This window comes from Encephalitozoon cuniculi, chromosome VII (assembly GCF_000091225.2).
Source record: "Encephalitozoon cuniculi GB-M1 chromosome VII, complete sequence".
Taxonomy (NCBI): Eukaryota; Fungi; Microsporidia; family Unikaryonidae; genus Encephalitozoon; species Encephalitozoon cuniculi.
The window spans coordinates 108,138-120,074 of NC_003234.1; the positions used below are offsets into that span (position 1 = coordinate 108,138).

General features: G+C 49.2%; 17 protein-coding genes and 1 non-coding gene across 18 annotated transcripts; 12 read left to right on the forward strand and 6 right to left on the reverse strand.

Moving 5' to 3' along the window:
- Positions 1–40: 40 nt before the first annotated feature.
- ECU07_0840 (DNA-directed RNA polymerase subunit RPB8) lies at positions 41–403 on the reverse strand (the record flags this gene model as incomplete). The annotated part of the gene is made up of 1 exon (NM_001041634.1): positions 41–403. The coding sequence occupies one exon, from the start codon at positions 401–403 to the stop codon at positions 41–43; it is 363 nt and encodes a 120-aa protein (NP_586012.1).
- A 38-nt stretch (positions 404–441) lies between these two features.
- ECU07_0850 (uncharacterized protein) lies at positions 442–771 on the forward strand (the record flags this gene model as incomplete). The annotated part of the gene is made up of 1 exon (NM_001041635.1): positions 442–771. One exon carries the CDS (start codon positions 442–444, stop codon positions 769–771), a length of 330 nt encoding a protein of 109 aa, NP_586013.1.
- A 57-nt stretch (positions 772–828) lies between these two features.
- Positions 829–3,057, forward strand: ECU07_0860 (uncharacterized protein; the record flags this gene model as incomplete). The annotated part of the gene is made up of 1 exon (NM_001041636.1): positions 829–3,057. The coding sequence occupies one exon, from the start codon at positions 829–831 to the stop codon at positions 3,055–3,057; it is 2,229 nt and encodes a 742-aa protein (NP_586014.1).
- Positions 3,058–3,099: 42 nt separating this feature from the next.
- On the forward strand, positions 3,100–3,225 carry ECU07_0862 (uncharacterized protein; the record flags this gene model as incomplete). Its single annotated transcript, NM_001415183.1, has 1 exon — positions 3,100–3,225. One exon carries the CDS (start codon positions 3,100–3,102, stop codon positions 3,223–3,225), a length of 126 nt encoding a protein of 41 aa, NP_001402574.1.
- Positions 3,226–3,269: 44 nt separating this feature from the next.
- ECU07_0865 (uncharacterized protein) lies at positions 3,270–3,515 on the reverse strand (the record flags this gene model as incomplete). The annotated part of the gene is made up of 1 exon (NM_001415184.1): positions 3,270–3,515. The coding sequence occupies one exon, from the start codon at positions 3,513–3,515 to the stop codon at positions 3,270–3,272; it is 246 nt and encodes an 81-aa protein (NP_001402510.1).
- A 36-nt stretch (positions 3,516–3,551) lies between these two features.
- On the forward strand, positions 3,552–4,139 carry ECU07_0870 (uncharacterized protein; the record flags this gene model as incomplete). Its single annotated transcript, NM_001041637.1, has 1 exon — positions 3,552–4,139. One exon carries the CDS (start codon positions 3,552–3,554, stop codon positions 4,137–4,139), a length of 588 nt encoding a protein of 195 aa, NP_586015.1.
- Positions 4,140–4,162: 23 nt separating this feature from the next.
- ECU07_0880 (uncharacterized protein) lies at positions 4,163–4,804 on the reverse strand (the record flags this gene model as incomplete). The annotated part of the gene is made up of 1 exon (NM_001041638.1): positions 4,163–4,804. The coding sequence occupies one exon, from the start codon at positions 4,802–4,804 to the stop codon at positions 4,163–4,165; it is 642 nt and encodes a 213-aa protein (NP_586016.1).
- A 47-nt stretch (positions 4,805–4,851) lies between these two features.
- On the reverse strand, positions 4,852–4,932 carry ECU07_0885. Its single transcript has one exon. It is a non-coding gene; the product is annotated as a tRNA-Leu (tRNA).
- A 93-nt stretch (positions 4,933–5,025) lies between these two features.
- On the forward strand, positions 5,026–6,261 carry ECU07_0890 (protein serine/threonine phosphatase; the record flags this gene model as incomplete). Its single annotated transcript, NM_001041639.1, has 1 exon — positions 5,026–6,261. One exon carries the CDS (start codon positions 5,026–5,028, stop codon positions 6,259–6,261), a length of 1,236 nt encoding a protein of 411 aa, NP_586017.1.
- Positions 6,262–6,377: 116 nt separating this feature from the next.
- ECU07_0900 (uncharacterized protein) lies at positions 6,378–7,496 on the forward strand (the record flags this gene model as incomplete). Its single annotated transcript, NM_001041640.1, has 1 exon — positions 6,378–7,496. The coding sequence occupies one exon, from the start codon at positions 6,378–6,380 to the stop codon at positions 7,494–7,496; it is 1,119 nt and encodes a 372-aa protein (NP_586018.1).
- Positions 7,497–7,578: 82 nt separating this feature from the next.
- Positions 7,579–8,151, reverse strand: ECU07_0910 (uncharacterized protein; the record flags this gene model as incomplete). The annotated part of the gene is made up of 1 exon (NM_001041641.1): positions 7,579–8,151. One exon carries the CDS (start codon positions 8,149–8,151, stop codon positions 7,579–7,581), a length of 573 nt encoding a protein of 190 aa, NP_586019.1.
- A 178-nt stretch (positions 8,152–8,329) lies between these two features.
- Positions 8,330–9,265, forward strand: ECU07_0920 (uncharacterized protein; the record flags this gene model as incomplete). The annotated part of the gene is made up of 1 exon (NM_001041642.1): positions 8,330–9,265. One exon carries the CDS (start codon positions 8,330–8,332, stop codon positions 9,263–9,265), a length of 936 nt encoding a protein of 311 aa, NP_586020.1.
- Positions 9,266–9,325: 60 nt separating this feature from the next.
- On the forward strand, positions 9,326–9,628 carry ECU07_0930 (60S ribosomal protein L24; the record flags this gene model as incomplete). The annotated part of the gene is made up of 1 exon (NM_001041643.2): positions 9,326–9,628. One exon carries the CDS (start codon positions 9,326–9,328, stop codon positions 9,626–9,628), a length of 303 nt encoding a protein of 100 aa, NP_586021.2.
- Positions 9,629–9,694: 66 nt separating this feature from the next.
- ECU07_0940 (Oxr1p-like protein) lies at positions 9,695–10,318 on the forward strand (the record flags this gene model as incomplete). Its single annotated transcript, NM_001041644.1, has 1 exon — positions 9,695–10,318. One exon carries the CDS (start codon positions 9,695–9,697, stop codon positions 10,316–10,318), a length of 624 nt encoding a protein of 207 aa, NP_586022.1.
- A 95-nt stretch (positions 10,319–10,413) lies between these two features.
- Positions 10,414–10,698, reverse strand: ECU07_0950 (uncharacterized protein; the record flags this gene model as incomplete). Its single annotated transcript, NM_001041645.2, has 1 exon — positions 10,414–10,698. One exon carries the CDS (start codon positions 10,696–10,698, stop codon positions 10,414–10,416), a length of 285 nt encoding a protein of 94 aa, NP_586023.2.
- Positions 10,699–10,739: 41 nt separating this feature from the next.
- Positions 10,740–11,348, forward strand: ECU07_0960 (DNA-directed RNA polymerase subunit Rpb5; the record flags this gene model as incomplete). Its single annotated transcript, NM_001041646.2, has 1 exon — positions 10,740–11,348. The coding sequence occupies one exon, from the start codon at positions 10,740–10,742 to the stop codon at positions 11,346–11,348; it is 609 nt and encodes a 202-aa protein (NP_586024.2).
- A 51-nt stretch (positions 11,349–11,399) lies between these two features.
- Positions 11,400–11,639, forward strand: ECU07_0965 (uncharacterized protein; the record flags this gene model as incomplete). Its single annotated transcript, NM_001415186.1, has 1 exon — positions 11,400–11,639. One exon carries the CDS (start codon positions 11,400–11,402, stop codon positions 11,637–11,639), a length of 240 nt encoding a protein of 79 aa, NP_001402511.1.
- A 61-nt stretch (positions 11,640–11,700) lies between these two features.
- On the forward strand, positions 11,701–11,922 carry ECU07_0970 (uncharacterized protein; the record flags this gene model as incomplete). Its single annotated transcript, NM_001041647.2, has 1 exon — positions 11,701–11,922. One exon carries the CDS (start codon positions 11,701–11,703, stop codon positions 11,920–11,922), a length of 222 nt encoding a protein of 73 aa, NP_586025.2.
- Between the last annotated feature and the right edge of the window lie 15 nt (positions 11,923–11,937).

The following is an 11,937-nucleotide window of genomic DNA, read 5'->3' on the forward strand; positions in this document are numbered from 1 at the left end:
GATATTTATTCTAGGAGTAGCCATAGATGTGCTCAGGGCTCTATATGAAGGTAAGCGCCAGGGATATCTCGTCCTTGTCTCCGATGTCTCTGACCCCCTCCTCGGGAGCATCCATGCTGAGCAGAAGGCCCCCGAACGAAGCTTTTACAAGGGCTCGACCTCCCTTGTACTCCACGGAATAGACCCTTCCACAGACTAGATAGTGGCATTCAATGTCCTCACTGATTCCTCGGAAGATACGTACTTCAAGAGCGTGGCCTGTCTGGAGCCTGCAGAGAACGGTGTTGTAGTCAAGGGCAATGTCGACGGTAGGGGACTTCATGTATGCCCTCGAGACGTTTGCGTACAACTTGCCTTCTCTGTCGATGTCGGAGACCTTGAAGTTGTCTGCCAAGATCTGCATTGAGGGTGGAAAAATTTGGGTGCTGAAGTGCCCTGTGGATGCTAGAGAGCAAGGATGAGGAGACACAGCAAAGGGAAGACGGTTTTGTGGACGGAAACTCTGGGGAGTTACTCCCTGTTGATTTCTACACCAAGGGACGAAAGCCTCGTGAGGACCAGAAGGTCGAGTTTATGAGTGGGAATGCAAAGGACTTTTCTGAAGGTACTGGAAGAGTCTGCTTTGCAGATGTTGTAAATGCACTTGAGACAGAGAACCAGAGTCTGGAGGAGGAAATCAGAGGGCTAAGAAGAAGAGAGGAAAGAATAAGCAAGGAAAACGATGCCCTGAAAGACATTCTCTGTGGACTCCTGGCTCGGACCTCCTCCTGATGAGTGTGTTTGTTTTTACTCTTGATAATTGGGTTTTGAGGTAAACAAACCGTGGATATGGACATAGGAAGAAGAACATTGAGCGAGGAGGACTTTAGCAGTATCTGGTGCTCGATAGAGAGGGAGCTGGGAAAGCTTGCCTCTGGAGGTCTGTGCAGCGCACTGGAGATTTACAACAAGATATACGTAGTGTGCACATCATCCACTCCCCGTCTTGAGAGCAGGCTGTACTGGAAGATAGGGGACTTTATCTACATGAGAGCCCGGGAGATAAGGAGGGAGGTGTTTGATGCCAAGGATTGGATTGAGGAGTATAACAGGGGGTTCAGGAAGTTCCGGGAGATGGTGTTTGCAATTGATGAGCTGTGCGACTTCCTGAACGAGTGTGTGAAAGGAAGGACGATGCGAGACCTTGGGTTTCTTCTGTGGGAAAGATGTGTGCTGCAGCAGACTGCGAAGTACAAGCACACGACGCTTGGGTTTGAGCTGGTGAGTCAGGGGAGGATTGAGGTTGTTAAGGAGGCAATAGAATCGTTCCGGCTGATTGTCCCGGATGCAAAGAATCCCATGCTGTATTACACACAGAGGTACGAGCAGTTTGCACTCCAAAAGATCGGATGCAAGTATTCGGAGGAGATAAAATCGGCGTGCGAAGAAGTCGAGAGGTACTCGTTCTATGTGAGAGAGAAGATTTTCTATGAGAAGAGTATCCAAGACAAGATATTCCTTGAGGAGTCGTGGCCAAAGATGGAGATGATACTTGAGGAGGTGTTTATACTGAACAAAAGGGACTACCTGCTTTCCGAGATCCACAGGATAATGTCCATGTATAGGCTTCCTGTTGAGATTCTTGCAAAGATTTCTGGAGAGGGGGAATGTGACAAGCATAGGACGGATTCTGGAGGCCATCGAACAAACGATTTCTATGAGCTGCAGGGGGGCTCGGGGGCTAGAAAGGCTCACAACGACGTTTTTCTGGAGAAGATGTCTGTTCTTTACAGGAACCTGTCGGAGTTCAAGTCTGCATATGCGATTCTCCAGGAGGTGTTTACTCGGTATGTGAGGGACGAGAGCGAAAAGCACATCCATGTGTATAGTAGAAGCATTGAAACACTGTACGTCTTCCACTGCATGCTTAGGCATGTTGTAGATGTTGGGTTTCTGGGGGACCGTGAATGTCTCAAGATACTGAAGAAGGAGTTTTCTGCGAGTTGTATGAGGCTAAAGCCGTCTCTGGAAGCAAGGCTGCTTGAGTTTTCTGGGTGCATTGTAGGGAATAGCGGAAACGCATTTAAGTTTCTTGACAGCGAGTTTGAGGGAGCAGATGATGGAGGACGGATGTCGCTGCCGTTCCTGGGAGATGGGGAAGTATGTGGAGACGGCCCTGGGCTGGGTCAGTCATTTTGTGGAAAGAATGACTTTCTGCGGCAGGTGTTTGGTACTTTGTATAAGATGGTGGAAAACAAGCATGTGTTTTATGAGATGTATCTTTCTGGGCTTGGAAAGAGGCTGCTTGAGGGGAATCCGAATCTCCAGGAAGAGAGAAAGTTGATTTCCCTGATGAAGAGAAAAAGCAACCAGGACTTCATGAAGAAGGCCGAGACGATGATCGCGGACATCAGCATCTCACTGAGCTACAACAAGGATGTGGACCGATTTGTGTGGATTCTGACGCAAGCATACTGGCCGATGCAGGCAGAGAGCCAGAGCACTCGAATTCCAGCACCGCTTGAGATGATAAAGAAGGTGTACGACTCGAAGTTCAACAAGAAGAGGCTGCATTGGGTATGGCATCTTGGAAGTGTGTGTGTGGAGATCCGTGGGGTGGAGATCCAGATGAATGTCCTCCAGTACTCTGTTGTCGACCTCTTCAATAAGCATGAGGAGATTGACTTTGAGAAAGTTCTTGGGCTTGTGAAGATGGGGACAAAGACCACCGACGATGTCCTCAGGTCTCTAGTTGAGAGCAATCTTGTGGTCCGCGCTGGAGACTGGTACAGGATGGGAGATGTGTCTAAGGTTGGAGAAGACATTCGGGCCTTTTACTGTAGTGAGAGTATCTGTATGGCACACGAAATAGACAGGAGTGCATACTACCAGTCTCTTGTGTCGCGCATACTAAAAAGAAGAAAGAGGATGTGCCTGGGGGACATACTGAAGGAGATTCTCGCCGAGCACACCGAGAGGTTCGAGTACGATGAGGCCATGTTTTCTGAAGGTGTTCGGACTCTTGGGGACAAAGGAATCATAGAGGATGTGGAGGGGATCTATGTTTATCTTCCCTGAGTGTTTGATGCATGTGTTTACAAGCCACACGTATCCTCTCCCATGGCAGGGCTGTCGCAAGAAAAGAAAAGGATGTACCTGGAAGAAATAGAGGAGCTCGAGAAGATACTGGAGAACGAGGAGGACAAGCTTAGGAGCATTAGAAGGCCGCAAAGCTTTGGACAATAAAGAATTTATAAGGATTTACTCCATGAGGTTTTTTTCGTGGCATCTCAGAAGAACGCAGACTTCTTGGCGGTTAGCAGGTTCTTTGCCTCGTTAATCTTCGACGCTATGTACGGGCTTCCTCCGCGGTCTGGATGGTTAATCTTCATCATCTGGATGTACCTTTCCATCACGCTTGAGTCCTGGCGTTCAATGGCAAGGATCTTCCTTGCTTCGCCGATATCCATCGCGGCTCTGAATCCTTTTGGGTGCTTTGGGATGAATGGAAGGCAGTCTCCGAGTCTTTGGAGCATTCCAGGCCCCTCATAGGACCAAATTTTTGGCTCCCCATGGACGTCCAGAAGATAGTCGATGCCATCCGGTCAAACGACATAGACACAAATAAAGCGGCCATTGAAAGCGTGTACGCCCACTACGGGATGCTGACTGAAAGGGATGTTGAGGATCTAACGCCGTCGCTGGTCTACTATCTATGGAAGCTGCCGAAGTTCACGGCCCAGAAGCAGTTTGTTCTGGAGCTTCTGTCCCACACAGACCAGAGACTAAGGCACAGCCTGCTCATGTATCTTGTTGAGAGGTGGAGCGATATCCCGCTGGTAAGAACCGATAAGTTCTACTATCTTGTCAAGAGGATCCTGGAGTACTACACACTGGATGTGGAGACTGTTTCCCATCTGTTCAACATTGCCTCGAATACAGAGCTTAGGGCATTTGTGGTCCGCTGCGTTGTCGACAGACTCGGAGAGATCGACGAGGAGATGGAGCATTTCCTGGCCGAGTTTATCTCCAAGTGTCCCCCGCCATTGCTGCTCTCCTTCGGATCCCTGAGGTTGAGCAAAGAGGCTGTGCTGAAGTATGCAGGAAGCAAGGAGACTGGAAAGAAAAACAGGGCAGTCCTGTGTTCCATCATCAAATAAAGGATAGCCCATACCTCTATTCGCTAGCTCTCGTACTTGGTGAAGCTGAACTTACTCTTGCACTTCTTGCACACAGGCACGAATCTGCAGAACACAGAAAGGCATATAGGACACACAAGCCCCAGTAGCACCTGCCTGTTATGGCAGTAGCATGTTGCTGGAAATCCCAAGGGCTTTGGCTCCCCCCGCGTGCCGAGCAGGGATAGAAGGAACCTCAGGCATCCATCTTCTGATGTGGAGTAGTCGCCGCCCGTCGATGCACAGCACTGGAGAATTGTCTTGTTCTCAAACAGCGAAAATGCACTGACTCTTATTCCGAATCTCTGTGCTGCAAACATACACTTCAGATACCTCAGATACTCGTCCTTTCTCTCCCTTCCAAGCGTAAAGATCACAATCTGTGACTCCTCGTCCCTATGCAGGCAAAGTGCATAGCCAAGGTCTCCCACATCATATCCGTGGGGATGCTCGATTATCCTGTATATCTCTGTAATGTCGCTTTCTGACGAATCGAAAAGAACCGTCTTTCCACTCACAACCACGACTCTGTTGTTCCGGCTTGACTTGTGGTATGCATTCAAAAAAACAACGATGTCATTGAAGAGGTCCCTTGTTGTCAGCTCCCAGTTCTCTTTCTCCAGGTCTATAAGAAGAAAGAGAATCATGGGGGATGCGAGCAGGGCGGTCTTGTTCTGGCGTGGCTACAAAAAGATGTCAGAAACGGGATTCGAACCCGTGCCTCAATGAGAATACGACCTGAACGTACCGCCTTAGACCACTCGGCCATCCTGACTTGCATGCCCCCGTGGATCCTCTATCGCTACACCGTGCGCCATCTGCCCTCGAGACAAACATATATTTGAACGAAAGAATCCTCTTATTTCCAATGGGTGGCTGTAATCATCCCATAAGACTGGGCACACTATGTGGGGTGTGTGGGATGGAAATACAGGAGGAGTCACATCTCTTCTGTGCTCTCTACAACACGGACAACGTCAAGATAACACACGAAGAAGCAGTTGCAATACACAAGGAGAAGATGGAGGCTCTGGAGATGCAGATGAAGCTGATTCTGGTTCTTGATCTCGACCAGACGGTTCTTCACACGACGTACGGAACTTCCTCGCTTGAGGGAACAGTGAAGTTTGTGATAGACAGGTGCAGATACTGTGTGAAGCTAAGGCCCAATCTCGACTATATGCTTCGGAGGATCTCGAAGCTGTATGAGATCCATGTGTACACGATGGGAACAAGGGCATATGCGGAGAGGATAGTTGAGATTATCGACCCCTCTGGGAAGTACTTTGACGACCGGATCATCACAAGGGACGAGAACCAGGGGGTTCTCGTGAAGAGGCTGAGCAGGCTGTTTCCGCACGATCACAGGAATATAGTGATTCTTGACGACAGGCCTGATGTGTGGGACTACTGTGAGAACCTGGTTCTGATCAGGCCATTTTGGTACTTCAACCGTGTCGATATCAATGATCCACTGAGGCTGAAGAGAAAGATAGAAAAAGAGGCAGGAGAGAACAAGGCGCTTGAAGAGTTTGTGAGCAAAAGGAAGAAAATTGAGGACATAAGGAATCCGGAGATTGCTTCGAGGCTAGACGACATGGTGTTGGAATCCTCTTGCGGATCCGAGGGTGTTGAAGATGACTCTAGAAGCACAGAAGAAAAGGAGGTATCTGAAGTACAAAGTGTGGCCTCGGGGGATTCAGAGCTACTGAAGGTGGCAGGATTTCTGAGAAAGGTGCACAGGAAGTACTTTGCAAGCAAGCAGAGGAATGTGAAGAGGATTTTGAGGAAGATCCGAAGGAGGGTATTTGGTGGAGATCGGTTTTTTGTTGCCGAGATAGCCAACCGGGCATGGCTGGTGAAGACGATAGAGATGTATGGAGGCATAGTGGGCATACCCGAGAGCGGAGTCGACTTCGTGGTATCCTCCTGCGAGAGGGAGGCGGAGTATCTGGCGCAAAAGTTTGAGTGTCTTGCAGTGTCGCCAAAGTGGATAGCGGACTGTGTGTATTCTCTGAAGCGGGTTGAGTATGGAAAATATGTTGTATGCGACCACAGGACCAAGGATGAGTATGAAGAGGAGCTTGAAAGACTTTTCACATAGTCTGCGCCTACCTGTGTACGATTGAAGGTCTATATAAATTAATGCCTTGATTGGAAATGTTGGTTTATTGACATGCAAGTTTGTTTTGAGATTTGTTACAGCTTAAAATAAAGCCCATGGAAGGAATGATGCAGGAAATAGTGCAGTGCATACTTGGGGTGATTGTGAGGAACAATGCAATACAGATGGCCATTCTTTATGCAGTGTTTTACTTCACCAGATGTGCCAGGCGCCCGGATGTGTTCTACAGTGGCAGGAAGAAGGAGTCTATTGTTAAGATGTCGAGCTTGCACAGAAACTACTATCCGCTGTTCTTTGCGCCCTTCGGCACTATCCAGACCGTCCTACAGCTGTTCCGGAAGCCTATTCTTCTCGAGAGGACAAGCGTGTTAGTGGAAACACCCCACAACGGATCGATCCTGCTTGATCTTGTGGAGGCCGATGTGAGTACAAAGAGAAATGCATTGCTAGTGCATGGATTCAACGGGTCCGGGAACTCGACCTACATGAGAGGACTTGCCGGGCACCTTTCCAGAGAAGGATACAGGGTCTTCTGCTTCAATGCAAGAGGGATCAGGTCTAAGCTCAACAGCCCTGTGTTCTTCCACATCGGATGGACTGTGGATCTGAAAGCTGCTGTCGATTTCATTCTTTGTAACTATCCCGGAACACTGGAGATATTTGGATTCAGCATGGGAGCTAGCTGGGTAACGAAGTTTTTTGGAGAGGAGAAGCTTGATCCCCGAATAATCAAGGGAGGTGCCGTGTGCCTCCCATTTGACTTCTTCAAGATCGGAGTCCACTTCCTGAAGAACCCCTACACCAGGTTCTTCAACAGGCTGTTGGCAATGAACTTTGTAAGGTACATGAGCAGGAATAGAGATGTCTTCAAGAGTGCAGGATACGACGTAGATGTGATAAAGAGGTGCAGCAGCGTCCAGCAGATAGATATGATGGTGACAACAAAGATTTTCGACATCAAGGATGTGGACGAGTACTACAAGAACCAGTCATCTGTGAACTACATAGAAAAGATAAGCGTCCCGTTCATCATACTCAATACATACGACGACCCGATCATCCCTGCATTTTCGATAGACAAGGAGATATGCATGAGAAACAAAAATGTATTGTTGGTGATAGCTCACAAGGGGGGCCATCTGGGATTCCTATCGAACAGGACCGACAGAACCTGGGCCGAGGATGTGCTGGTGGACTTTGTCAAACACTTCTGAAGGGCATAGAAGATGGAGCTCCACTATAATTAAAGAATGAGCTTATGTATATGTCCTTGTGGGGGATTCTGTTCTGAGGTCTTCAGAGATCAAACCCCCTCGCCGTCAGCTCGCTTCGGACGATTTCTCTATATGCCTCCTCAACCCCATCGAGCTCCATGGGATTGAGCTTCATCATCCTCAGAATCCTGTCTTCGCAATCCTTCAGGATGGCCCTCGAGCCCTCAGGCATCTCTGTGTTGACCTGATTCATGATTTTCTTGAGAGACATTAAATAGTTTGACCCAACAACCTTTTTCCTGTGTGCGATGCTGCAGTTGAGCTTAAACTCAAGGGAGTCCAGAATCTCTTTTATGGGAAGCCTTTCCTTGACGTAGAAGACAGGCGTGTCATGCTTCGAAGACAAAAGCTCCCCGTCAGTCAAGATGCAGTACGAAGTCTCGTTCCGCCTTGCCAGGCAATAGATCTCGTATCTCTGAGGCTTCATTTCGCAGTTCTCCACTATGTATGCCGTGTTTGGGTCCATGTTGCTAAGCTTGCTCCTTATGACCTTGAACTCGCCGTCCAGATGAACAACCCGGAAGTGTATCGACAGACAGCTGCTTAGCTCTTCTAGATACATTCTCGACCTTCCCAGCAGGATTATGACAGGCATGGAGGGGCTCGTCCCTGGGGCATAAGAAGGTCTTCCAGCGCAGGGCCTGTGAAACGGACAGCTGTAGCCAACCAAGGCGCTCTTTGTTTCAAGGTCGAACGCAGGAGTTTCGTTCCATGAAACAGTCGTGTTTCGTGTTTGGGAATAAATAGCAAGATGAAAGAGACTCAAAACCAATATGCTGCTGTCCCTGATATTCCCTATTGCGGTGCTGGGAGAAAAGTTCGACGGCTATGGGCCCACAGCATTCGATGTCTCGTTGAGCCCCGACATTCCTCTTGGGGAGCTCACTGGATATGGCAAGAAGCATTTCAAGGAGCGGGAGAACAAAGGATTTGGAGACCTGAGTCTGGTTGACTTCAACATGGAGACAGAGGACAGCTTCGACAGGAGCAAGCTGGTCGACATCGGCTGGGACCTTCTGGACTCATCGCATGGAACCGTCATGACCGTGCAGTCCATCAGGAAGGGTGAGGCAGACGCCCTGTCGATGAAGGTTCTTGGACACTATGAAGTGCTGAACCTGTCGGAGGGCTCTTCCAATGTCCAGGAGGCACCGATAACATATCTCCCAATAGTCTTCGACACACTGGTTCTCGACCACAAGAAGAGCGGATACATAAGGGATCCAGAGAACGACAAGATCATCTATGCAAGCTGGGCAATGTTCGAGCACAAGAAGACAAAGAGATGGTTTACAGTGGTGAATGTCGACATGTACAGCGCATACTCTGAAAAGACCGATGTCCAGATGGCAAGTATTCTAAAGGATATGAGCAAGGAGCACACGATCGACAGTAACCCTGTGTTCTTTATGGGGCGCATCAACGCAGTCTCCGACAAGCTGCAGAAGGTGATCGACGACAAGTACACAAACCCTTTGGACGTAGACCGGAATGCAAAGGAAGCCCCGAGGTTCACCATGAAGAACCTTCCGGACATCCTCGGCAATTTCCAGAGAGACTTTGTGTTGGTTAGAGATGCGGCATCCCAGATGGTGAGGGTCAACTATGCAAGGATACTGAGAAGAGGAATCCCCACCCTCCACTATCCTATCCACGCGATAGTGTCGTTTGAGACGGGAGACAAGCAGCTCACGCCCCCTGCAGCCTGAACAATAATAAACCACCTTTGGATGTTTCTGAATAATTTTTTGCCAAAAACAAGTCCCTTCATGATCCAGGGTGTATCGATGTTTTCCGGGCGCAACATACCCAAAGGGTCTGGGATCTACGAGGTGATGAGTGATGGCAGGGCGGTTCTGACGGCATCGAACAAGGAGAGGAGGCTTATTGCGCGCAAAATCAATCCCAGGGATATCAGATGGACGACGTCAAGCAGGGAGTTTTTTGGAAAGGAGTCCCAGTATGTTGTCGAGAAGATGAATGTGCAGAAGGTGAAGGTTGTCCGTGGGTTCAGGCACATTAGCGCTAGCTCGCTCGAGAGGGCTAAGGAGGCGGGGCTGCCGAAGAAATAAAATCCCTTTATTTTTCCTAGTCTTTCTGTTGAAATTGGAAAGCTGCGACTCTCTATAAACAAAGTGATGGGCATCGGGAACTGCAAGGACTATCTCTTCGACAGCAGCCTGCCAGACTTGCCGGAGCTCCAGTTTGATCTCATGCACGACGGAAAGAAGTATAAGGCCTCGATTCTCCCCGAGAAGATTGTGACGAGGCTGAGAGAGTCTCTGCAAGACAGGTACAAGTACTCTACGAGTTGGAGACTTCTCTTCTCTACGTTTGAGAATGGGTTTTCCTACAGGACCTTCCTTGAAAGCTTTGGGGAGAACGAATGGCCATTTGTGCTTGCATGTAGGACCAAGGATGGAGACCTATTTGGAGCATTTTTCGAGGATAGAATCAGAATAGCAAGGAATCCATATGGAAGGGACTCTATGTTTCTCTTCACAGCAGCCAGGCGCGGTGCAGACAGATTGGCGGACAGTGAGGTAGCAGTTTTTCGGATATCGAAGGGCAAGGGGACAGGCATCTATTGCTGCCCGGATTTCTTCGCGTTTGGCTGCAGTGGAGAAAGATTTGGGCTGCTGATAAACAAGTCACTGCTTGATGGGGAGACACACCCAGTGGAGACCTTTGGAAATTGTCTCCTTGCTTCCAAAAGGCATTTCAGGATATCCTATCTTGAACTGTGGCTTGTCCAGATATAGCCTGGTAGCAGCCTCGGGATCCTGTATAATGAAAACAACCGTGGCAATCAAGTAAGCTTTAATCTGGCGCAGGCACAACGGGCTGTGCAGTTGGATCAGAACAGGTCTGGATACTTCGCTGCAATAGCCACAAACCGGCCATAGACCTCCATGTCAAATTCACCTCCAACAGGCCGAACACTGCTCTCAACAAGGACTCCATTCTCCACAGTGCCACGGACCCTAACCAGCCCCGGCCTATACAGCTCGACGCCTTGGTGTCTCACCTGGACCTCCCTCCCCATGCACTTCAGAACCACCACACCGTCCTCGACCCTCTCGAGCCTTCCTATTACCACAACGTCCTGCCCTTCGCAGTTCTCGACATCCACCGAATACATGGGGACAAGATATGAGACTAGAAAAAGCATCCCCAACCGAAATGGCTTTGGAACTCAGGGCTCTGTGTCTGAGCAGAAACACAGCAATAGAGATGGTAAGAGACAGAGGATACACGACAACACAGGAGGTACTGGCCTTGGATGGATTCCACGAGAGGTATCCGCTTGCCCTCACAAAGAGATCAACTCTGAACTTTGTCTGTGTGAATGTGGACAGGCCTGTTGCCGTACACTTTGGAGATGACGAAAAGATGGGCAAGAAGGCATTCGAGGGGCTTCTGTCCCAATATGAAAAGGATAACATGTTCCATCTAATTCTGATCCTCCCGCAGCTCCCAAGCCCCACAGTGATGTCGATGATACCTTTGACCCCGAGGTTCAGCATCGAGATCTTCCTGGTTGAAGAGCTGATATTCAACAAGACAAAGCACTCGTGGGTTCCTCCACACAGAGTTCTGTCCCGGGAGGAGCGCGAAAGCGTTTTCAGGACGCTGAAACTCGGCCCTGGAGATCTCCCCAGAATCCTGAAAAGCGATGTGATTGCAAGATACTACGGGGCAAAGCAGGGGGATGTCGTGGAGATAACCAGGAGATCGAAAACGGCTGGAGAGTCCATCTACTACAGAGTCGTTGTTGATAAGCAGAAATAAAAAACTGTTTTTAGTTGCTGGACATTAAGCCCGTCTGTCGTAGCCCTGGAGATGGACAACATTTTCGAAAGGCTGCTCCTGGACACAAGATTCACAACGAACAAAATCCCAAAGAGATTCCTGCTGAGAAGAGTGGGCCTCGGGTATGCTGTGAGGCACCAGAGGATAAGCAGGGATGACATTAGGCCCTGTCTCAAAACAAGAAGAGCCATAGAAAGAACTGACTGTTTCCAGGAAGACGAAGAGGATGCGGGTAGGTCGGAGCTGGTCAGGAAAAGGCCTAGGCCGTAGTTCTTCCGGGGTGTGTTCTCTGGGTAAGGGCCAATTTGTCACGAAGAAAAAGCCCTTGGGAATGGGGAAGGTGAAAAAAGCATATGAGCTCGAAATCACAAAGATCCTTGCCAAGACCATGCAGAGCAGCTACAGGAAGAAGCAGGTCGAGGAGTTGGTTTCAAGAATCCTCCTGAAGATGCAGGCCGTCATCAGGCCTAGCGGTGACTGCGATGAGATAGAGGCACTAAGGTCCGAGTTCATGTTTTTGAAGCAGGAGGCACACTCCCTTATGAACTCTTGAATGTTGCGCACCTGC